The 25244-nt window shown below is 48.5% G+C and overlaps 1 protein-coding gene across 4 annotated transcripts in view; it reads right to left on the reverse strand.

The window, feature by feature from the left end:
- Window positions 1-24828, reverse strand: part of NHERF2 (NHERF family PDZ scaffold protein 2) — an 89419-nt gene extending 64591 nt beyond the window's left edge. For 3 of the 4 annotated variants that reach the window (XM_081338482.1, XM_081338481.1, XM_081338483.1), the window contains exons 1-2: window positions 24553-24828; window positions 18110-18367 (exon numbers count right to left, since the gene is read on the reverse strand). In XM_081338482.1, coding sequence (XP_081194608.1) covers window positions 18110-18367; window positions 24553-24774 — 480 coding nt within the window. In that variant the 5' untranslated portion in view covers window positions 24775-24828. The remainder of the gene's footprint in view (window positions 1-18109; window positions 18368-24552) is intronic. The other variant, XM_081338480.1, reaches the window with a different exon arrangement.
- Between the last annotated feature and the right edge of the window lie 416 nt (window positions 24829-25244).

Here is a 25244-nt window from a genome sequence, read left to right on the forward strand (position 1 = left end):
ATACTACAAAAAAGATGTTGAGACTTTGAAAAAAGTTCAGAGAAGAGCAACTAAAATGATCAAAGGCCTGAAGACTAAAACATACGAAGAACGGCTGCAGGACTTGGGTTTGGCTAGTCTAAAGAAAAAAAGAAATAGGGGTGACATGACAGCAGTCTTCCAGTATTTGAGAGCCTGCCACAAAGAAGAGGGGGCCAGGTTGTTTACCAAAGCACCAGAGTGAAGGACGAGAAACAATGGTTGAAACTGATCAAGGAGCGAAGCAACCTGGAATTTAGGAGAAACTTCCTGACAGTGAGGACAATTAACCAGTAGAACAGCTTGCCTCCAGAAATTGTGGGTGCTCCATCACTGGAGGATTTTAAGAGGAAACTGGACAGTCACTTGCCTGAAATGGTATAGGTCTCCTGCTTGAGCAGGGGGCTAGACTAGAAGACCTCCAAGGTCCTGTTCTGTTCTGTTCTACTCTACTCTACTCTACTCTACTCTAGCTTTTCCATGCTCACCTCCTCCTCCCCCCAGTTTTTTCTTGGGATTTCTCTTACGGTATCTCCTCAACAGCCCTTCTGCTCTGGCATTCTTGACTGAGGCATCTTTCTACTCCTTTCTAGCTGGAGAGGTCTTCATTCTCTTGTCAAAGGTCTTTTGGGCCCAAGGTTTCCAATGACATCCATCGGCTGATTTGTTTATGTTGCATAAGACAGATGCTTAATGAATGCAGTAATGAACAAAATTCTTCAATCCAAATTTCCCTGTAATTCCAGGTTCCTCCATTTCACCAATTATCTATTGGTAGAAAATGCACTTTCCATGTGCGGAATTTAGCACATCTTGCCATTTGTCATGTTTTGTCCAGTACATTTGTAGCAGGCACATCACTGTACATATGTCCACATAATGTCCACTAATAATAAGTTTGTGCTTTCAAATCACTTTGATTCCTAGTAACTGCTTGGAGTAGTCCCTAGTTTTCTTGACAAGGTTTTTGGAAGTGATTCATCAATGCCTGCTTCCTAGAGCCGAGAGGGTGACTGGCTGAAGGTCACTTAGTTGGCCTTGAGCCTAAGGCAAGCCTGGAACTGCTACCTTCCCAGTTACCTACACTCTATTTTGTGGAAATCTATGGTTTGCGGAATGGATTAGAAGGTTAATTTGTTGACTTCTCTCAGTCTGTACTTGCTAGAAAACGGAATCCCACAACCTCTATTGATCCCACATTTAACTCTACCCAAAATGGCCAAAGCTGCCTCGTCCACAAACTTTTGGCTTTGTCACAAGATGGCTCTTGTGTCTATGTTGAGGCAGCCATGCAACCTCCAGTAGATGTTAAATTACTGAGGTAAACAAAGCCCACACTTTTCTCACAATGTCTATTGAAACTGGAGGTGGACAACCTCTCAGTGGCTCAGGATATACTAAAAATAGTGGGAGGTCTGAGTTGTTTTTTTGTTGTTTTTGGGTGCGGACTTTTCTTTTTAAAACTTGGTTAACCTATTTTGGGACTTAGAAAGGCAGGAAACAATGTCACTAGTTTTCAGCAGTTGTAGGTAGAGAAAATTCCAGGGCCTTGAAAAAATAGGTGTGTGATCTGGCAGTTGACTTTCCCTGTTTTAAATAAACCAAACTTTTTCTACCTGGAATAGGGGACCTGCACTGGGATTATTTCCTGGACCAAAAATTTTCCATGATCTCAGAGAAAAAGGTCCTTCAGGTCCCACCTACATCTCATTTTCATAAGCGCTCTTGTGATTTCTTCTACCATCCACTCCACTCAGCCTCTGCTAGACAGCCTCAAAAGTCCCACAAAGTGGTTGTTTTAGAAAAGCAGGGAAAAGCTGGATTTGCAGACAAGCCAATCAAAAGCAGGGAAATGGTTCAGCAGAATATATTTGGAGAAATGCTGCCTGAGGCAGGCATACCAACCAGCTGAATCAAGAATATTTTCATCAGTCTGAATGGACTGAATTGGTCTGAAGTGAGACACAAAACAGTTTTGTTAGACTCGCATCTATGGAGTTTTTGCTTCCTTTGGAATATTCTGCAGCTATATCATTCTTTTCACGTCTACCATGAAAGGCATAAATGCAACTTTGACCAAAGGAGGCCACTTTACTTATTTTGCTAATTGGTTTTTTTCAGTTACTTTCAAAACGGTGCTCCACTCTAACACAGTATATTGCTAATATAAAAGAAGGATGTGAGATTCAAACTGTGTTGTTAATTAAAGTAAAACTTTTAATTTCAATACTGGTACCTAAAGTCTTCTAACCAGAGTTTTCCTCTGCAAATAGAGATGGTGCGGTGCACCTAGTTGGATATTCACAAGAATCTTTGACAAGACTATGCCAAGTACATAGAATTCAGAAATATACTGTCTCAGAGCACACAGAGTCTATTCTTAGCTATTGTTGACAGAGACTGTTTATAGACAGGCAGACCATGGGTTTAAGGTAAGCTGTATTTTCACAAAATCATGCAGAGTAGCTTTTCTTGGGTGGCAGGTAGGAAACTCCCAAGGATCCCTGGAGGGGGGGAGAGGATCCAAAGCAGAGGAAAATAAAAAAATGAAAAAAAAAACAACTTAGAATTTCAGGAACAAGGATTCAAATCTACTTTTCTTCTTGATGTGCTAATTTACCATGGATTAGTAACTAAAAACACAATTCCATACCTAAAGCTTGAAATGATAGTTTATAGCAACCACCAAATGATAATTCTTGCTTAATGTTTTGCAAGGTATTTGTGGTTATAAATCCCATAAGTCTCATTCACTGTAAGAATCCATTTGGCTTCCTTTTCCAACCTACTTAACCTTCCCATTTCTAGAATTCTTTTGGATTCTAGAAAAACTCATTCTACACTTTCTTTTAAAATGTTCACACACCCTCACCACAGCTCAAGCTACCCACATCTCTAAACCACCATTAGCTTACTTCCTACAAAGCACTTAATGGAGTCAAGATGGACCACCGAAAAGGATTAAACTCAACCAAAAATTGACCAGATATGCAGAGTTAATAAATTCCACTCAAGTCATCAGAACATGAGAATACCTAAACCAATTCATGTTCTTGCTTTGCTGATCCAGACCCCCAAGAACAAGAGCTGGAGAGGAAGAATGGTCCCCAAAACAAGTCTCCCCATTGCACAGCCCACTCCCACTGGGGTCTCAAGTGATGATTGGTTGCAGTGCCCATCTACTGCTTCCTGACTGGCCAATGGGGAAGGGCATATTATGCCCCCAAACCTGGCTAGGTACTCTTGGGATACTGGATAGATAGAATAACAGAGTTGGAAGGCACCTTGTAGGTCATCTAGTCCAACCCCACACCCAAGCAGGAGACCCTAAACCATTTCTGACACATGGCAGTCCAGTCTCTTCTTGAAAGCCTCCAGTGATGAAGCACCAACAACATCTAAAGGCAATCTGTTCCATTGGTTGATTGTTCTGTCTGCCAGGAAATTTCTCTTTATTTCCAGATTGAATCTCTCCTTGATCAGTTTCCATCCATTATTCCTTGTCTGGCCTTCAGGTGTTTTGAAAAATAGGTTGACCCCCTCCTCTCTAAGGCAGCCCCTCAAATATTGAAACACTGCTATCATGTCTCCCCTGGTCCTTCTCTTCACTAGACTAGCCATGCCCAGTTCCTGCAACCATTCTTGTTTTAGCCTAAAAACACCGACTATTCTGTCTTCTGATATGGTGATTTCTGATTACTATAAATCTCCAGCAATGAGGACATCATCAAAGTATGGGCATACTCCAAGTATGCCCTTCAGAGTCCTCTCCATCACCTCCTGAAAGATGCCAGGAGCCACAGAGACTCCGAATTGCAATCGGTTGACTCTGAAGGCTCCTCTGTGAGTTACAATAGTCTGTGCATTGGCTGTCTCCCTGGTAACAGAGAGCTGCTGATACGCTTGCGCCAAATAGAGCTTGGCAAAGATGGTGCTGCCCTGGAGTGCAGAGAGGACGTTTCTCACCATCGGGACCGGGTAAGCGTGCAGATTTAGGGCCCGATTCACCGTGGCCTTGTAATCCGCACAAATTCTTACTTCCCCGTTGGCTTTGAGTGGGGTGACAATCGGGGTCTCCCACTCTCCCCCGTCCATGGGTTCTAACACCCCTTGACTCACTAATTTATCCAGTTCGCTCTCAATCTTGTGCTTGAGAGCGAAGGGGACTCTGCAGGGCTTTATTCACGGGGAGGATATTGGGGTTCAATTTAAACTTAATTGGGGGCCCTGTGTATTTACCCAACTTGCCATCGAATACGTCTGCAAATGCTTTGCAGACGGATTCGAGGCTTTTGGTCTGGGTGCTATGGATCCCTGAGATCCCTATTCCCAGAGCCTGGAACTAATCTAGCCCCACTAAACTGGTCCTCCGGCCCTCGGCTACCAGGATGTCCAACGGACCCTGGAAGTTCTTGAACCCCACTATCATCGTGGCCACCCCCTTAATTTTAATGGGTGCATGCTGGAAATCAGCTAACTGGATGTTGGTGGGCTTCAAAGAAACCCACCATTTACTCTGGTCGCAAACTGTTCTGAATGTATCACTAGAAATGATGGAGACTGCAGAACCGGAGTCAAGTTCCATCTTGCAAGGTACTCCTTGCAACTGGACCTCTAATGTTATTTTTGGTGTGAGAATCTGGTGAATGTCTGTGTGTGAGATGGTCACCTTGTTCCCGAGGAGTTTGGTAGGGGAGGGCATAGGAGATTTGAGATGAGGGGACTCAGTACCTTGCCACGCGTTCACCAATTGAAGTTTGTGAAAGTTGTCCCGCATGCAATTTCTGCAGACTGCCGCAATGTGTCCTGTCTTACCGCAGGACTGGCACTTAACCGATCTGAACTTGCAGGTTGCCCTCAGATGGTTTCCCCCACAGCTAGCGCATTTTTGAACAGATTCTTTGCAGTTGCAGCTTGTGCATTTGCTAGTCGTTGGTGTCTTCCGCTGGCTTCCATTGTTGTCACGTCGCGGTTGCTGTCGTCCCTGCCTTTGATGCATGACATCAATCTCAGCCTCCTCCGCCGCTTCTCTGAATCCGCCATCCACAGCCACTCCATGATGAATGGAACCACCTTGGCTGCTGGGTTGGGTTTGCAGGGTTGCATTTGCAGCTTCCCCAGCAGCTTCTCTGGCTAAGATCTCATCCTGAGCATCTTGTAATGTGATCGCCGGCCAGGCATATAAGCGCTGCTGCAGCCTCTTGTCTCGGAGCCCGCACACCAAATGATCCCTTAACCTTTCTTCCAAATTAGAAAAATTGCAGAGGCGCGCGGCTTCCTGTAAAGCTGCAATGTATTCAGAAGCCGTCTCACCTGGATGCTGGCACCGTTGGTCGAACTGGCCTCGCCACGCCAGTTCGGACATTCAAGTTCGGAAAAGTGATTGTTCAATTTCTCCACGACGTCCTTGTACGAGATGGTCTCTATCACCGTCGGTGCGCAGAAGCTAACGGCCAGGTTGTGGATTGCGGGGCCGCTCAGGCAGGTCAGGAACGCGGCTTTCTGGATGTCATCGGTGATCCGGTTAGCCCGCAAGAATCCTTCTACCTGGCTCAGGTGTGAAGCCCATCTCTCGGGATGCCGCATGTCGAATGGTAGCACCTGCCCGTATTGCGCCATGGCCATCCTGTTTCTCCATTTGCTGACCGCAAGCTCTTGGCTAGCCGGCCGATGGAAGGTTTGGGGAATTGCTTTCCAACGATTCTTAGTGACTTCAGCTCTTCAGGAGAAACAGGGTCCCACCCTCGTCGCCACTATTGTGTAGTGGGTTCTTGGCCGCATGGTCAGACAACAGACAAAGGATTCAGAATGGCAGCTCTTTATTGGTAGCAGTATCAAAGAGGACAAAGGGGTTACCTGTACCCCCTTATATACTTGGCCAGGTGCACTGACAGCCAATCCCTTATTTAGGTTTTCCCGCCAAGTGCTACCAGCCAATCCAGATACAGTACAGCACCACCTGATGGTCACACTGAGCTGCTGCTATATTTTATTATCCCCATACAAAAACAGGTGGTGATGCTGTCTAACCCACATTTTTCTACCTTATCAAGTAGTAGGTTGTGGGCTACTTTATCAAATGCATTACTGAAGTCCAAGTAAATTACATCCACAGCATTCCTCTGGTCCACTAAATTTGTCACTTGGTCAAAGAATGTAATAAGATTTGTCTGGCATGATATGTTTTTGACAAACCCATGTTGGCTTTTGGTTATGACTTTTTTTGCCTCTCGGTGTTTGCTGATTTGTTGCTTGATTATCTTTTCCAGAATCTTCCCAGGTACTGAGGTCAGGCTGACAGGTCTGTAGTTTCCTGGATCCATTTTTTTTCCTTTTTTGAAGATGTGAACTACATCAGCTCTTTTCCAGTCCTTTGGTAGTTCCCCAGTGCTCCAGGATTTTTGAAAGATGTAGTTCAGTAGTTCTGAGATCACGTCTGCCAGTTCCTTCAGAACCTTGGGGTGTAATCCATCTGATTCTGATTTGAACTTGTCTAGGGTGGACAGGTGCTCACCATTTTCTATCTTAACTTGTGTTTCTAATCTGTTTTTTATGGTACTGTTTTTGATAAGTTGGACTGTTTTTTCCCTTTGCGTAACAGAGTGAGCGCCTGTTACTCGTCCCAGCTTCTGCCAACCTAGCAGTTCGAAAGCACGTAAAAATGCAAGTAGAAAAATAGGGACCACCACGGTGGGAAGGTAACAGCGTTCCGTGCGCCTTTGGCGTCTAGTCATGCCGGCCACATGACCACGGAGATGTCCTTGGACAAGCGCTGGCTCTTCGGCTTTGAAACGGAGATGAGCACCGGCCCCTAGAGTCGGAAACGACTAGCACGCATGTGCGGGGGAACCTTTACCTTTACCTTAAAGATGGATGCAAAAAATGAGTTAAATAGTTCTGCTTTCTCCCTGTTGCTTGTCACCTTCTTGCCACTTTCTCCCACTAATGGACCAATCATTTCCTTAATTTTTTTCTTGTTTTTTACATGTTGAAAGCTTTTTTTTGTTATTTTTGACTTTTGTTGCAAGCCTTAGTTCATTTTGAGTCTTAGCTTTCCTCACTTCATCTTTGCAGGCTCAGGCTATTTGCTGACATTCTGCCTTAGTTGTGTGCCGCTCTTTCCACTTTTTATACTTGTCCTTTTTATCTTTCAATTTATCAGAGTGTTATGGTTTCTCTTGAGAGCTGTTATTTTATTTCTTCATTGGCATTGTGCTAGACTCAGCTTTTATAATTTATAAATTTATAATTTATAATTTCACTTTTCAAAATTTCCCAAGCTTCTTGAATTGTTTTCCCCTTTAGGATTCTCATCCATGGAATCCTTCCCAAGCTCTCTCTAACTTTATTGAAACTAGCTCTTAAAGTCCAAGACTCTAGTCTGACTATGTTCTATTGCTTGTGCTTGCATAACATTGAATTCCAATATTGCATGATCACTCCTCCCTCCAAGGTTCCTGTAGCTTCAACACCTTTTATCATTTCATCTCTGTTAGTGAGAATTAAATCCAATATGGCTGATCCTCTAGTTCTCTTCTCTACTTTTTGGGAGAGAAAGTTGTCTGCTAGGTTTGTTAGGAATCTGTTTGATCTTCCACTTGGTGCAGTTTGTCTCCCAGTTGATGTCAGGGTAATTAAAGTCCCCCATTACTATTGTGATGTATTTCCTACATACCTTAATTAACTGACTAGCAAAAAGTTCATCTATTTCCTCTTTTTGGTTGTGTGGCCTACAGTATACACCTACGGCAATGTCATTCCCCCCGCCTTTTATATTGACCCCAAAACATTCAAGTTTTCATCATTGTTGTGCTCTATTTCTGTAGAGATGTAGTTATTTCTTATATAGAAAGCTATTCCACCTCCTCTTTTATTTGCTCTGTTTCTTTTAAATAATTTAAATCCCTCTAGCTGTGTGTTCCATTGTGGGTTTCATCCCACCAAGTTTCCATATGGGCAACTATATCATATCTGCCCTCATTTACCTAAATTTCTAATTTGCTGCAGTGATTAAGGGGCTACATCAGAAAGCCGGAGACCAGGAGTTCTAGTCCCCCCCCCCCCCGCCCGTGGGCAGAGACTGCAGCTGCATAACATTAGGGCAGCCCTTCTTATCCAACCCACTTTTTACAGGGTTATTGTTGACAAGAAAACAGCAGGCAGGAACATATGTATGCCATCTTGAGTAATGTAGAAATTAAAAAAGCAGGAGAATAATGAAAATCATACTGATGAAGTAGCTGAGATAGGAGACTTGTATGTTCACAAAATAGTTAACTTAGCTAATAACCAAAAATCAACAATTGATCTCCAGCAGCCCAAAGGCATAACTGCAAATAATTACAATAGTTGGAAGGTGGTTTTTTAAACAGCTTCTTTCAAAAAACAGATCCAGGCGGGGCATGCAAGCTGGTAAGCACCAAAGAAAACATCTCCCCTATGAGAGCAGCCACGAAACCAACAATGTCATAGTTGCCTGTACCGTAGTAAGTTCACTTTTTTTCTAAGTGACTGGCAAGAAAGCTTTTCCCTGAAAAATAACAAATTATTTTGCCCGATCATTTTTGGGCCATAGATACATGAACAATTTGAATCTCTGTTGCTGGACAGACATGGGCACATGGGATTTCTATAGCATTCTGTGACAAGATAAACCAAAGTATCAACAGAGCATTAAGATCCTTTGGTGCAGCATTATTCCACCCTCCTCAATCTGGACCTTTGCCCCAGTCAGCTCGAACATCTGGAGCTGCAACTTTATTCTTTGTAACTGAAGCAGTGCCGTCATCTGAAGGCCTCTGACACAAGAGCCCTACAGAAGCCAAAGACAACTGGGCAAGAAGGATGCTTGGAAGGAATCCCACTTAGGAACACAGTTGGCAGAGCAATTCAGATCTTTTGGGGTCATGCAACAAGTCTTGCTAAAATAGAGGTGTTGTGAACCCCGCTCAATCCTGATAACCTTTGCAATGGCCAGAGTCAGCTTGCAAAAGGGCCTAACAAAGAGGAGCTTCTTTTAAATGTGTTCATTTAAATGTGGTAAGTCATGGCAGGTAAGACAGGAAGCCAATATGGATTCCTAGGTAGGCAGAAGGGACAAAATACAGAATGGGAAGGGAGCTTGGAGATCTTCTAGTCCAATCTCCAACTCGAGCAGGGGATCCTCTATCATTCCAGACAAATGGCTGCCCAGTCTCTTCTTAAACCCTCCAGTGATGAAGCACCCACAACCTCTGAAGGCAAGCTATTCCACCGATTAAATGTTCTCACTGTCAGGAAATTTCTCTTTAGTTCTAGCTGGATCTCTCTTTGTTAAGCTTCCGTTTGTTAGTTCCTGTCCTGCCCTCCGGTGCTTTGGAGAATAAGTTGACCCCACTCTTCTCTGTGACAGCCCCTCAACTGCTGGAGGGCTGTTATCCTATCTCCCCAAGTCTTTCTCTTGGTTAGAGTAGACCTTCCAAGTTTCTCAATTTTTCCTCACAAGAATTAGCCCCCAGACACCTAATCATCTTTGTTGCTCTTCTCTGCACTTTTTCTAGGGTCTCAGCATCTTTTTTATAATGTGAACTGGATGCAGGATTGCAAGTGTGGCATCACCAGTGCAGTATAGAGTGGTACTACAGTGAACAATGGAAGATTGTCCCCAAAGCCTTCTGCATCTTCAATATGTCTGCATAAATCTGTGACGACCTCTAGCCGCTGCTTGGTTTGAAAGTACAAAGTTCAAGCCAGAGAGGAGACAGGCCCCACCTGCCCTGGTGAACTGGCATTTGATGTTCTTTTAGGGAAGAACACACACAGAGATATCAGCTGCCCCGAGTTCGGCTCCTGCTCTCACTGTCTTCTCAAAACCAGATATAAGCAGTGGGGGGCCCTGGATACAACGGGGCCAACAGACGGCTACTCATGACTACTGACGCCTATCAAGCTCACAGACCTTCCTAATTTTCAAAAAGGTTTTGTAATCCAAGAAGAATAAAAGCCCTGGGTTTCTTTGAAAAAAAGCAGAGAGAATCAGGAAAGAAAGGGGAGAACTTGGAAGGGTTCAACCTGCCTTGGACTTTGCTATTAACCAGGCAACTTTTAGAACTCATCAAGCACGTCAGAAAGCGAGTCTGATCTTTTCTGAGGACCTTCCGTCTCTGGAGCTCCTTGGGTAGAAATGGATTCCTTTACTTATCTAGGCCCACTGTGTGGGGCTGACGGGCCGCTGGACGCAAAGACTATTCCAGTTCTAAAGGAGCCCTCCCAGAAGGGGGGCTCAGCTCGACCAAGCAGCTACTGGAGCTAAAGCACCCTCGGAAGAGGACGACCACCTCCTGAGCGGAGGGTGGCCCAGTCGCTCTCCACAGCAGCCCAAGGTGAGCGATTGGGGAGGGGGGAAGGGCTGATCTGCTGGACTGCAGCCAGGGGGGAAGAGGCAACACCCGGAGGGAAGGGCTTCCATTTCACAGGGGTCCCTGAAAGAGAGAGGGGAAACCCGCCTCTGAAGACCAGAAGAAAAGAGGCTAGTTGGACAAACAAAACTCTTTCCAGACATTTTGGAAACACACGCTCTATATGCAGAGAGGGGCAAGTTGCATGGCTGTTGAAAAGGGGAGGGTTCCCCATAAACACCCCACCACAACCCCATATGAGGAGCTACCGCAGCCCTCTGGAACTCCCTGCTACCCCCTCCGCTTGAGGCAGTGCAGTTCCTGGGTCCTTTTCGATTATGGGCAAGGTGAGAGTCTTCTCTCAGAAATCAAACAAGCTCTTCCATTATTCCAGGTTGGGCAATCTAGAGGATGCTGTCATTGGGTTAGCAATTCTGGGGACAAAGAGGCCGAATTGTCTTTTCAGACACACAACAGCTACTTTTACATTAAGCTATGATGTAATAGATTATGTAGATATTTTTTTTTAATTCCATTTATATCCCGCCCTTCTCCGAAGACTCAGGGCGGCTTACAAGCTTAGCAGTAGCCTTCATTCTATGTATATGCCTGCTTATTAGGGCTTTCACACACCCCCAAGCGGCATTTTTTACAAAGTCAGCTTAATTGCCCCCAACAATCTCGGTCCTCATTTTACCTACCTCGGAAGGATGGAAGGCTGAGTCAACCTTGAGCCTGGTGGGATGCGAACCTGCACTAATTGCAGGCAGCTGGTGTTACTTAAGGAGGCCTTAGCCCACTGCTCCACCAAGACATTATGGCATATTGTATTCTGCAAACTCAATTATGATTTATTTAATAAACCATGGTTAAACGAAGCATGGGTAAGCACAGGTCACACTCTTCATCTTGCCTGTCCTACCGTTGCTTCCATTTCAGATTTATCTGATCCAGGCAACCTCCAAATGGGTGGACTTCACCTCCCAGACTTCTCGTACCCCATGAACATTGCTGAGAATTCTGGGAATTGAGGTCCACGCATCTAGAGGTTTGCAAGGTTGCAAATCATGCTCAAAATCATGCCCTCCCCCCAAAACCTCTTCTGGATTCGGGCTAGAAATGTATTCTTTCATCCCGCCAATAACCTTTTGCCACTCCTTGGCATCATCTCTACATCTGGCAGGAAACATCAGCACAGCAACATAACTGAAATGTGGGGGATTTGCCTCCAAAGTCCCAACTCCCCCGCCTTTGAAATCTCGAGCAAAATGCCTCCGCCTGAGCAAGGCCCCGCCCACCCTGCTTCTGCTGGGAATCTGCCGCGTCTTCTTCAGTCCAGAAAGCCACGGCACCTCACACTCGTGTCCCCGGGAACAAAAGCATGCCCGGACCAGCCCATCCTGGTTCAATCTCCTTCCGATCTCCTGTTCCTTTCCACTTACTTTGTGTTTCACTAAAAATACCACTGCAGAGGAAACTCTGCTCTGGGGTGGATCCCTTCCTTCTCAGGAGGGGTTTCCTGCCAACACCCCAGTTCAAAGACAAGCAGGCGACCCAAGTTCCCAGGCCCGACCAGAGAAAACAGGGGAAGGGGCAGAGAAGGACGCTCTGAAGTAACGCAGAGAGTATGGAGGGCGTGTACACCCCAGGGCCTGACCTTTGCAAATCGTGGTTTGTTGAGCATTCTGGTTCACCCAGCACCCTAGACCAGAACTACGGTTGCAATTCACATTAGACATTAAACTCATATCAAATCAGGGACATATATTTCGCCATGGAGGATGAACGTAAGTTAATGTCGTTTTAAAACAAGGGTTAGGACAAGTGTGATGTGTAAAGCAGGACACTACATAGTAGCTTGTTCTACAGACCATGGTCAAAATAATACACAGCTTAACCTGATGCATAAACTGTGGTTTGCAAATGCTAAATGGCTTACATTATATAGAATAGATTATCATGGCTTCTTCTATAAACTATAGTTAAAACAAACCACAACCTAGAAGGCTATATGAAGCATCAGATCATTGGGCCACCTAACTCCATTTATTTATTTGGGATTTTCAAATATAATCCCAATCATCCACTTTGCATGTCAAACCATAATTCTGTGATAAAGCTCCAAGAGCTCCCTTCCCATCCTCAGCAAAAGAGGAGCCAGGACAGTAATTCAAAGCTCACCCGTGATTGTCAAGGGCGGGGGGGGGGGGGCTTTAAAGGTAGAGTTCTCAGTGTCTTCCGGGAAGTATTCCATACTGTTGGGGTTGCTGTACAGAAGCTTCTGTTCTGCATTCCTCTTACTTCTTGTGGAGGTGGGACCTTAAGCAGACCCATCTAGACATCTAGGCAGTTGGGCAAGGCCCCATGCCGTGTAGGCTTTATAGGGGATAACCAGGACCCTGAACTTGGCCAGGAAGTCTACAGGCATCCAGCAGGTGCAATTCTACACCAGCGGCTTTCCCCAGCTAGTTCATGTCTTGCTACATTCTGTCCTAATGAAGCTTCCAAGTTACCTTCAAAGGCAGCCCTAAGTGGAATGCATGGCAGTTGTCCACCTGCACAGTGATCAAGGGATGAGTTACTGTCGCCAAGGCCCACTGATCTCGGTAAGGCAAGTCTGTAATTAATGCATCTAGCAAAGCCATCACCACATCCACGCCCCAACATGGATGGCAGTGCATAATTAAGTAATATTAGCATTTGTTGATGTTCTTTCCAAACCAATGGAGTTTTTTCCTAGAGGGAGATGTTCAATATTCAATGCAGATGTTCAATGATATGGGGAGAGAACTGAGCCCCCCATTCTCCACACTGGAGCTACCACAGGCTCAATTGTGCTTCCCCCACAAATGCTAAGTGGAGCCTCCTCGTCAGATGGGAGAAGAATCACTGCAAAACAGGGCCTCCTACTCCAACTTCTGCAGGCTGCCCTGAAGATACCACAGTCCACAGTTTCTGAGAGGATCTAGGACAGGGATGTCAAACTGCCGGCCCACAGGCCAGATGCGTCATCTGGAAGCCACGCCCACCCCATTGCCGGCAATGGCAAAACCATCCCGATACATTGAAAGTCATCATGTGACATCACGAGTTTGACATGTCTGATCTAGGAGGACCAGGAGGATGACTTCCTCCAAAAAAGACAAGCAATGCCATTTCCATCCTGAGACCATGCCTGAATCAGATTTGGATGATCTGCTTCTTCCAAGACCTTCGGCAGCTAAAAACAGGAGGTTGGAGAAAGGCAGAGGTTCTCCAAGATGGCTGGATTGAGAGATGGGTTCTTGAGGGAGGCAGATGGCATCTCCCCCTCCCCCAGAGAAGCATGACCCACTTCCCAAGTCCAGCAGCATGCATCCTGCTTGGCCTTATGAAGGAACCAGGAGGGCAAGGATCTAGTATGAGTATTTTCTATTATTTTCAAGTATGATGCAGAATTCAGGCTTGAAAAACCATGGGGAGTCAAGTCTGACTGATCCTTGGGGGAAAGACCCCTAGAAAATGCCCAGGCTGGGGGCTACCCTGGGAATTCCAAAGAACATCCCTGCAAGCCACAGTGGGATGCCATGTCTCTCTTCTTTCTCCCACTGGGTTGAATCCCTAGGCTCGTGGTGGCGAACCTATGGCACACATGCCACAGGTGGCACGCAGAGCCTTCTCTGTGGGCACGCACGCCATCACCCCAGTCCTGGGCCTTCAGCTGAGTTTTATAAAACCTTTCCGCTTTAGGCCTCCATCGCTGTGTGCAAAAAAAAAAAAAGTTTCAATCAATCAATCAATTTCAAATTTTTGCGGGGATAAAAAAGATCTCGCAAAGTTGGAATTGATGGATTGAACTTTTTAGTCCCACCCAGTCTGCCGTTTCCACCGCAGCCATGCCCACCCAATTTGCCACACCCACCCAATGGGTACCCAACGATACGTAAGTGGGTTTTGGGTTGCAGTTTGGGCACTTGGTCTCTAAAAAGTTCGCCATCACTGCCCTAGGCACAGAGAAAAGGGGAAAAGACAAACCAAAGATGCTCATAAACATTGTCTACAATGTGAAAACCACAATTCCATCCCCCCACCCAAAAGATAAATTGCATAAACCAATCTTTCCCACAAGGAAATCTGTAAGTCAACTGAAGAGATAATCACTTGCAGTTTAACCCAAAAGCTGGAGAAAGGTTTGCAATTCTTAAAGGAGCTCTGGTGAAAGCACCAGGAGACTTCGGCTGCAGAGCCTTTTCTGCGGCACATCCCTCAGGCTGGACCCAGCAACACTGGCAAAGCCTTTGGGGAAGGCAACTCATTCTTCAAATATGGTTTTCACTTTTAAAAAGAGAAGTTCTTTGCAGCCTCCCCCAAACCAAGCAAGGGTGACACCCAAGTGCCCCTTTTGTATGCGAGCCATTGTGTTCTTCAGCTGACCCAGGGCAAACAAAGCAGTGCTGTTTCTACTGGATTGAGAAGAGGATCGCAAGGTGCCAGGCGGTCCGAAGCTCCAGCCAGGCTCCGGTGATTCACCCAGTGCCCAGCCTCCATTCATGCATCAGCTTTAACCATTGTTCCTTCATTCCCAGACATGTGACAAAGCTGGATTTCATATCCTTTAGTGCCACCAATCTCTTGGGGGACCCAAATTATCAAGGTAATTCTTTCCTTTTATCACATACTCTTGCATTTTAGCAGATAATCTGAGGCAAGCAGCAAGAACTCAGCTGGTAGCAGAGAGTTTATATCTTTTGGCAGGCATCTGCTGCTTGTCCATATTTTTGCAGCCCAGACGTGATAATCAAAATACGACCTCTGATTCAGTTAATTTCAGAATCCCTTCTAGTCTGTTTCATTAGAAAATTACTTAACTTGATTGCATCTGCTTCTCTAAAATGCATAGACACCTAACAAGTAAAATGCTTGGACAGCAACATTTAGCTCTGCAGTGCATCAAAACCTCCGTTGCCTGAAAGTTGCATCCAAAAACATCTAGGGAAAGTATGGAGCAGCCTGCGCAGAGTAAGGGCCATCAGCTGATATGACACCTGCTTGGACCAGCCTTTATCGAAGGCTTTGCCAGCCTGACCGTCCTGACTGGGTGCAGCTCAATTCTCCCGAGCACAGCAGTGCGGACTGTGCTCCAAAGCTTAAAATGCGAAAGATAAACTGGAAAGCAGGCAGGCAGTTCCTATCCAGCTCTGAAATGACAGCATGCCTTCCTTCCATCTGTTTGATTGCCCCCTCCTCCCCATTACCACAGAGGGATGAGACAAGCCAAAATGCTAATGCGCTTTGCATTGCTTTATATAGGTAAGGTACACACAACTGTACCGAGAGCATCATTTTGCAACAGATGTTAGTTCAGAAATGACTGTTTCCTCCTCCGCTCTTACAGCTGTTCCAGGACATTCTTTTCTCTAGTTTGTTTGTAGTTCACGAGACCAAGACTTGACTCCCCCCACCCAGCATCCACCGCGCAACCTCCTTACTTTGTTCTGGAACATAAAACCCTGCTGGGTCTCCCTGCTCCCCCCCACCCTGCGTCCCCAGCAGACGTGATTTAAGCTTCCTAAAGCTGACCTGAGAGCGATTCCCTTTCGTTTTTCTAAGAGAAAAACCAACCGAGAGAGGAAACGCATTTGCAAAGGAGTCGATGGGACATGCTGACATTCTTAGGACCGGTTTTAATCATGGTTTCTGGTTCGGGAATCACTGTGCTACAGCAGTGTACGTAACATGTATTTACAAATCCATGCTATGTTCACAGGCAGGCAGACAAACTGTCTCAAACATCTGCATAAAATATGGAGCTACAACTGAGCCTCTCTGTTAATTTGTCATTTTGCAGCATTAAAGGAAAACAAATCTTCAGGAAACCACCCACCAGGTTCATCCAAATGCAAATGAAACTGGCCGTGTCATTTCAGCAACCAAGATCAAACAGTGCAAAATTAGCATTCCAAACATTTTTTTAAATCCCATTTATATCCCGCCCTTCTCCGAAGACTCAGGGCGGCTTACAATTTAAGCACAAACCAATGTGCTTAGCAATTTGTACACTAATGCTACTAAATGAATATATATTATCACCATTTAATGTCAATATGTCGTCCTTGACTTACAACTGGTTGTTTAAAGACAGTTCAGAGTTACAACAGCCTTGGAAAAAGTGATTCACAACTTGTTGTCGAAATTACGACTGTCACTCTGCCTTCATGATCAGCCAGCTCCCATTCCCTCCCCCCCACCGCTGCAGTCCTGCAGTCGCATGATCGCGATTTGTAACTTTTCCAGTCTGTTTCCACCCAGCAACATCAATTGGGGAAGCTGGATTCACTTAACAACTGCAAGATTCACTTAATAACCATGTGATTTGCTTAACAATCACTGAAAAAATGGCCATAACATCAAGACGTTTGGTTATGTGATGGCTCATTTAACAACCATGTTACTTAGGGATCTCTCTCAATTGTGGTCATAAATCGAGCAGGGCTAAACTTCCTTAGTGCCTGGATGGGAGACCGCTGGAAAACCCAGAGCTCCAGGCCGGACGCTGGGGAGGGCAAGAGGAAAGCGCTCCCGTGGGGCTATCAAGGCCAGCAGAGGGAGGTCCCCAGGTAGACCCAGGGAGCCTCCTCTTGATACCGGCCTGGCTCTCCGGAGGAAGGGGAGGAGGACGAAGGCTCGGCTGCCTGTGATCCCCCACAGAGCCTGCCGCAGCAGCCACGGGCCGGGCCGGTGGAGCGGCAGATCAGCCTCTCCGGGCCTGGCTGTGCTTCTCTCATCGGCAGCTTTTCCTCCTTCCTGCCATTGGCCTTCTCTTGCTCTCTGCCGCCCTGAACCCCCACGCAAAACGGCCCTCCCCGCTGGGCTGGAAGCCTTCCCCTCCACCTGCTCTCCTGGCAACTGCCCATGTGGAACTCCTTCCTTCCTTCCTTCCTTCCTTCCTTCCTTCCTTCCTTCCTTCGCGCCCCCCCCTGTGGCTTCCCCGCCCCTCCTCCAGCTCTCCTCCTCTGCACGAGGGAGGGGGGTGGCTTGAGTTCACCCTGGAAGGCAAAACACATCGACTCTGCATCGGTTGAGGCCCTGTTCAAAATGCCAGCTGTCCTAAACCCAGCCACAGAGTTTGCATACTGCAAAAAGTGCAGATCAGAGCAAACTCAGTCCTAATTATGAAACCAACATCCAGAAATGTTTGAAAAAAATAGGTAACATTAGGTAAAACTGCCAGCAACATTTGTTATGTTTGGAGAAATGGGCTCACATGTCATTTGTAATGGAAACTTTAAAAAAAAGATTTCTCAAATTCAACAAAGCAAACTTCATACATTCACAAAATTGACTTAACTCAGAAAAACTGAATTTGACAGATCTGGAGAAATGAGAAACTACCAGGAACAAAAACTGATATTTAGACCTTTCGCCAATGCCAGGTTCCGCCAATATCAGACGGCCAGCCCAGCAACGTGCAGGCTCAGTACTCTGAAAGGGGCTGCAGCCCAAATATTCATCCAGAGGAGAGGCAAGGCAACTTGCGAGGATGACCCCAAGGCTAGATCAGGCCAAGGAGGGCCCCGGCCCAGCCAAATGGAAAAGACAGGCCTCTCCTGAGGGGCTCCCACGGCTGGCACTGCAGGGCCCTGGGCCTCACCCCCACTCCCGCTAAGCTCTGCAGACGGGGACAGAGATCTTTACCGCTGCACTTTCCCTCCATCTCTGGGCACAGCCATGCTTACCTTCCTCCCACTCTCCAAACCTAAAGTGTGCTTGTGCCTTTTCAGGCTCCTGCCGCTCAGCTCGGCTGCAGCCTTCCAGGAGTCTCCGTTGCTGGAATTGGGCCCTTTGCCTGGTGGTGCCTCAGGGTTTGCCACCATGACCGGCCAGCCCGCCTCCTCGGAGCAGGTCAGGCGGAGACTCCGGAAACGCTCGTCGGTCTCTTTGTCCACCACCAGCAACCGGGTCTCGGTTTCAATGGCTTTGATGCGCTGCACAACCTGGGGAAGGACAGGTGGGCGAGGGGAGAAGAAGGACGCATCAGAGCCTCAAAAAGAAGGGAAGGTTGCTAAACAGGAAAAAAAAAATCTCCCGACAGCATTTATAGGAGAGCAGAAATACAATCACTTTCAGCTGACATTAAAAAGGTTTGTTCACTTATGTGATGAAAGGAAACTTCTCAGGGGAGGCCAGTTTGGCCCCGAGACACTTGAAAAGTTGGTTAAATCGATTGCAGTTGTTCACATTGCTCTAAATCTGAAGTTCTTAATTATCCTGGCTAGGGCCAGGAAGATCTTCCAACTGCCAAAATGTTTTCCAGGGTGCAAAGAGAGGATTCCATCAAGCAGCGGGGTATTTTCCTGGGGTTCAGGGCTTAAGACACCATCCCACAAAAGGACTTTCTTTGTTTTCCTTGAAGATGTTTCACTACTCATCCAAGAAGCTTCTTCCGTTCGGTTCCCTGAAAACCTATTTAGCCTTATAGGTAGCGGCAGCCCCATCCATTCTGCCCTGTGGCCCCAGCCCCTGCAAGGACCCTGTCCACAGCCTGGCTTGGCATCATAAATCTACTTCACACAACTCAGCATCTGGGGAGGGTGAAGAACAATTGTCTGGCACCACGTGAATCAGCCTCTGAACATCTCCATTTCTGCCTCGAAGAGGAAGTCCTGGACCCTGTGGAGGAGAAACTTGGACCCTCAAGTGGGCTGCTCTGCCAGAACAAGCCAGAGGCCCCTCAATGCAGCCCTGCCACCTGCCAGTGCTGCCATCCAGAGCTCAGCACCCGAGAACCGTCAGCTGCCTTTCACCTGCATTTGCAGATGCCTTTAACATACCTAGGACTGGTTCAAACCCTTGCAACACATTCCCACAAGCTGCGAAGGAAGTCTGGAGAGCCCCCACCCCCCATTGCAAGCAAGTGCTACTTGACAGGAGAGCCTCCCCCCCCCGTCTCTCTGCCTCTTAGAGACTCTCTTAGGCAGAGATGAAATTGTTTGTGAAGCATTTCAAACAGCGAGTCGAGCATAAAACATTTTAGTAAACTTGAATAGCACAAAGCCACAGGCAGAATCTGGAGTGTGTTTCAGGACTCATTGTGCCCAAAGCCAATAGAGCTATTTTATAGCTATTGTACCAATAGATCAGGCATGTCAAACTGCCGGCCCGTGGGCTGGATGCATCACGGCAGAACCACACCCACCCCATTGTCAGCAATGGGGAAAAAGTCCCAATATGTCACGTGACGTCATGTGACTTCATGAGTTTGACACGCCTGCTATAGATAGCGATGAACTTAGAGCAGCTTTGGATCATCATTAATATTCCATCGGGCCAGATGGAGAAAATCATTGGGTTTGATTAAAGAGAAGGACCAACTGCCAGGAAGGCCTTTGCACAGCTTCATTTGGTGTACAGCTGCACCCTTTTCTAGGTCAGGGTGCCAGGTCTTCCTCCAGTCACCCGTGCTGTGGTGATCTCATGACTTGACTACTGCAATATGCTCCATGAGGGGCTGCCCTTGAAGACCACCCAGAAGCTTCAACTGGCCCAGAAGACAGCGATGGGCAAGCTCTGATATGGCCGTGTAACGCTGTAGTTTTGCCAGCTGCACTAGCTGCCCCCCCCCAGCATCTGCCCCCCCCAGCCGACTCGGTCCTGCATGGTTGGTGCGCTCCAGGCTCCTCCAGTCAGGCAATGCTCTCTAGTGAGACCCTCCTCTGGAGCAGGCAGACCAGAACAGCCCCCTCCCTGCAGGTGTTTGGAAGCGGCTTGAGAGCTGAAGACGTGGCTCTTCACCGTGGTCTTTGGAGAGGATTTTAATCCAGAAAATGGTGGTTTCTTCTGTTTCCACCCAGTTTGTTATCCTGTCTTCTCTGTCCCCCTTTTTGTTTCCTGTCATTCTTCTTGCCTTCCAAGGGAGAAAAACATTTCAATGAAATTTCATGAAATTCTAAAGGTGGTTGTGTGGACACCCTGCCCTTCATGGGCTCTGCAGCTTCCCCCTTCCTGCAGCCCCACACCTTGCACAAGATTTGTCTCCGGGGGCGCTTTTTAGTGGCAACATTAAATCTCTTGTCCCGCTGTCATTTGGAAAAAAGATCCCACTCAATTTCTCAACTTTGATGGAGAAGTTCTAAAGTTGAACAAGCTGGCTGGGAAGAACCTGAAAAAGCTTCTTGGTGACCATCCTCATCGCTTTACTGCAGAACATCCAGAAATGTAGGCTCTGCTTCGAGATGCCCACTTAGGAAGCACCCCAATTCTTCATAAGAACCTCCATACTGTCACCAGCAGGTGCTGCACTGAGTCATATCCACGAGGAATTGTGGATCAGAATCCGCACATTTTGAAATGAGGATCTGAAGAAATGACTGAGGGGCAGATCCTCCAGCCAGAGTCGATCACGCTTCACTTCCTAACAGGCAGGCCTGGAATTGCCCTGAGGGCCAGCAAAGAACCTCGTGGCTCAGATTCCAAAATGCCAAGTGTAAACACAGACACAAACACACATGCCCAGACAGAAACACGCAAAACATTTAAGCTGAAAGCTGAATGACTAGTGCTGTGAGGAAATATTCACTGGGCAGAATCAAAAGGAGGAAAGCACGACACTTTGATTCCGTGATTCAAGGAGCGATGCTGGCCAAAGAAGTCACTTCTTCTGTTGTTCCCAACAGGGAGCCAGAGCAGAGGTTGGTGGGAATTCTGGAACTTGTAGTCCTAATGCATCTGCTGGCCAATAGGACACAAGTTGGGCACAAGAACATCCAGCCACCATAAAATCAGCCTTTAGCTCAATTGGCAGGCTGTGCCACACCAAGGTTTATTCAGCTACAACTGCCTGGGTTCACATGGCACATTAAGCGGGAAATCAGGTCTTGCAAATTAGGGTTGCCAGACTTTACAATGCAATTATACAAAACAAGACACCTTTTACCTTTCTAAGACACAGACATCACTAAAACAACTCAGAGATTAACACAACTCATTCAGGAAAAATGAAACAAACTAGCTGTCTAAAATGGCATTGGTTCTCCTGCTTGAGCAGAGGGCTGGACTAGAAGACCTCCAAGGTTCTATTCTATTCTATTCTATTCTATTCTATTCTATTCTATTCCATTCCATTCCATTCCATTCCATTCCATTCCATTCCATTCCATTCCATTCCATTCCATTCCATTCTATATAGTGACTTAGACAGTTGTATGAACTGGACTGGGATTCAGAAAAACACTGCCAGATTCACCTAATGGCCACAAATAAATTGGGGGATTTTCTAGTTTAATTCTCCCGGGTAAGCTCTGAACTTCCTCTCAGTTATAGCATGTTTCTCAGCCTTTACAATTTTGAGCTGTGTGGACTGCAACTCCCAGAATTCCCAAGCCAACACACTTGTTGAAATCCACAAATCTTAAAGTTGCTGAGACTGGAAAACACTGGGCTGCACCATAAAGAGGAGTTGGAAGGCCACTTTGCAGGGCCCCTCAAACTCTTTGGAGAAAAGTCAACGAATGGGTCCCATTCAAGGTTGGCCAAGAATGTTCTCACAGTTGCAAAAGCAGCCATAGCAGCCAATAGCAAAGATGCCTCAAGGATGATACATACCCAGCAGTATTGTCATGCAAATGCTGCCATTTGGTCTCTGAATCTGTACCGCTGATGCAAGAAAGTAAGTCCCAACAGCGTTTTCATAATGACATCATTACACAGAATGTAGAACATAGAATCATAATGGTAGAAAGGACCTTGGAGGTCTTCTAGTCCTACCTTCTGCTTGAGGGAGGAGCCCTATACCAGGGATAGGCAACCTTGGCTCTTTTATGACTCGTGGACTTCAACTCCCAGAATTCCTGAGCCAAGGTTGCCTACCCCTGCCCTATACCATCCCAGTCAAATGATTTATCTGGTCTCTGAATCCTCTCTGCAACACAGTTAATCTCCCCTTGCTGGCAAGAGTTGGGTTGTGGACTTAGGCAAAGCAGGGCAAGCTAGCTCTCTGCAGCCTCTGGGCAGAAAAGCAGAATATACATCAAAGACACAAATCATCCTCATCACTCATCACAGACAAGGCCAGCAGCCCCCTGCGGTCTTTCCCCTCCTTCCTTCCACCTGCCCATTCCTTACTCCTTTGGCCAGCTTCCAGCCCAGGCTCCCGCTCATGAGAACTTCATTAACACCAGCCCTTTCATTATAAAAGCACCTTCTCGGTTGCCTTGGCTCCCTGCGAAGTACAGCTCGGTTCCCGTGACTTTTGCCCCAAAGGAGGAGGGAAAGGGGCCAGGTCCACCGGCCAGAAGCTCCCTCTCAGCCCAGCCTGCCTCACAGGGCTGGTGCTGGCAGGGAAAAAGGCTTGGGGTTATGCTAGAAACGTCGCCCTGGATAGCAGGAAGGAAGGCAGGACGTGACTAAATAATGATGAAGGTTTAAGTTGCTCCCCACTGAGGAGTTCTCACACAGCTCTGCTTCCCATTCAGGACACTGTACGGGTGGCTGCCTGCGTGTGGCCCTCCGATCTTATAATTTCTCTCCTGACTAAAACATCTCAGGTACCACCAAAGAGCTGCTACAGGATGCCTTATTTGGGGATATTATTATATTGTTATGGAATAGCTTATTTATTCTCTGTTTTTGAGACCGAGTGGCAAGAACCTTTGCCCCAGAGTCCCCTTGTTTTCCCTCTGCATACGGAACAGCGCCAGTCTTTGGCTGGTGCAGCAGACGAACGCCTCTGCTCGCCAAGCCCCAGAGGAGACCCCTGCCTGCCCTTCTGAACCAGCTTTGGGCTGAGCTTTGAGGGCCCCCCCCCCAGTCACAAAGGAAGACACAGGAGCTTGGCAGATCTAACATGCCCATCAAGCCAAGGAGATTTTGCCCTCTCTAGACACCAAAGGGAGAGATGTCCAGGAGCCCAGTGCAAGCTGGCAAGAGGGCAGGGCTGGCAAGGAAGCCTTCGTGGGGGTCTCTCCAAGTTTTAATCTTTTATCAACCCCGCCAGTGTAAGTCAGTTTTGGTTACGGAGAGTAACTGGCCAAACTCTCCAGTGGGCTCCAGGCTGCGTGACCAGCGCTTCATCGGGGGCCTTTCTCTTTATTCTGGGCCCCCAGAACTGCCCAGCCAGCGTGGCCATCCCTGAGAATCCTCTCCCTTTTCTCGGGCCTTTGGATGGCCCACTTCAGCCTGTCATGCAAGCACAAGGCTTGTTTTGTTTACACAGCAGGGGAAGGAAGGGAGGACTCAATTTACACAGTAAACTTCCAGGGCTTTCCTCCTGCAAGTCCTCCCAAGCAGCCTGAAGGGAAGGGGGTCCCTCCGGGCTTGAAATATTGAAAGCAAGCAGCGAGAAAGCTGTTCCTACCCCAAAGCTGCTGCAGGGTCTCTAGCAACCGACCCCCCCGTGCCCCCCCTCGGCAAAGGGAGAGGAAGAAAAGGGGGGAATCGTGCAGCAGGCTGACATGTCTCTCCCTGCCTTGCGCATGGGTAGCTTGAATGTAAACTCCCCTTAAACCACAGCTGTACATGCACACGCCAAGTGGCCTGATCTCCATCACTACAATGGCCACTGGCACCCTGGCACCTCCGGGCATGTTGGGACCGATGTTCCAAAATTCCCAGCCAGTCTGGGAGCCAGTTAGGCAGGGGCCACTCCGAAACCATCTGCCTCCTGACCGGGCATCACCTCCAGGTCTCTCCCAGAGTGGATCCTGATTTAAAGGTGGAAACAGCACAGAAGTGCAAAGGGGGGGTTGCCTTTATGGAAGGGGGGCTCCGTGCGGCTCCTGCGCTGAGAGTTCAAGCTCCTGAGCCCTCCTCCCCCCCCCCACCAGGCAGGTCTGAGAACCCAGGGAGGAGCCCCGAAAGACCCCTATCTGGCGGGCCAGCCGGGCAGGGCACCCGGGCACCTTCTCCCTCCAAGTCCTCCAGAGCTCCGTTCCGTCGGGGGCCAAACCGCCCGAAGAGCGACTGAGTTCAGGGCCTCCTGCGGGTCTGGGGGCGTCTGGCGGGGGGGGGGAGGGGAGGCCCGGGCAATTCAGGTCTGAGGGCGCTCAGGGCAGCCCCTCTCTCTTCCTCCTCCTCCTCCTCCTCCTCCGCCGCCGCCGCCGCCGCGCTTCGAAGGGCTCTGCCTGCCCCCTCCGGCCGCCCCGCCCGGGGAGGCTCGTCTGTCCGCCCGCCCGCCCGGACCCACCTGGTGGTGCGTCTCCTTCTCCACGTTGACGCCGTTGACTTCGAGCAGGCGGTCCCCGGCGCGCAGCCCCGCCGCCTCGGCCGGCGAGCCGGGCTCGACCTTGCGGATGAACTGGCCGCTCTTGCCCTTCTCGCCGTGCAGATGGAAGCCGTAGCCCTGCTCGCCGCGCAGCATCTGGCAGAGGCGCGGCTGGCGGCGGGGCGCCCCCCGCTCCTGCTCCATGGCCGGCTGCCGCTGCGCGCTCCGCGGCGCTTCCGACGGCCCGGCCGGGCGAGCAGCAGCCAGGCGGCGGGCAGGCAGCCAGCGGGGCGGCGCTCGGCGCGGGGGCGTCTCCGGCCCGGCCGCCCCCGCCCCGCGCTCCGCAACGGCGCCCCCAGCGCCCGCAGGCGGCGAGCGGCGAGGGCGGCCCCGGACCCCCCCCCGGCTCCGGCGGGGCTGCGCGACCCTCTCCCCGCCCCCGCGGCCAGCCCCGCCCGCCGCGGGGAGGCCGCCTCTGGCCGCGGGGCGAGCGCGGAGCTCGGCTCGGGACGGGCTGCTAGTGCGGCCGTGCGGCGTGGGAGGGGAGCCCGAGCCCTCCTGCTGCTCACGAGCGAAGCCCGGATTGGAAGAGGACGGCCCGGGGCCTCGGGGCTGGCGGGGACCGGAAGGGCCCGGGACACTTGCGCGGGATGGCTGCGTCTCCCGGGCCGCCT

The sequence above is a fragment of the Vipera berus genome (assembly GCF_964194415.1).
Source record: "Vipera berus genome assembly, chromosome: 13".
NCBI lineage: Eukaryota > Metazoa > Chordata > Lepidosauria > Squamata > Viperidae > Vipera > Vipera berus.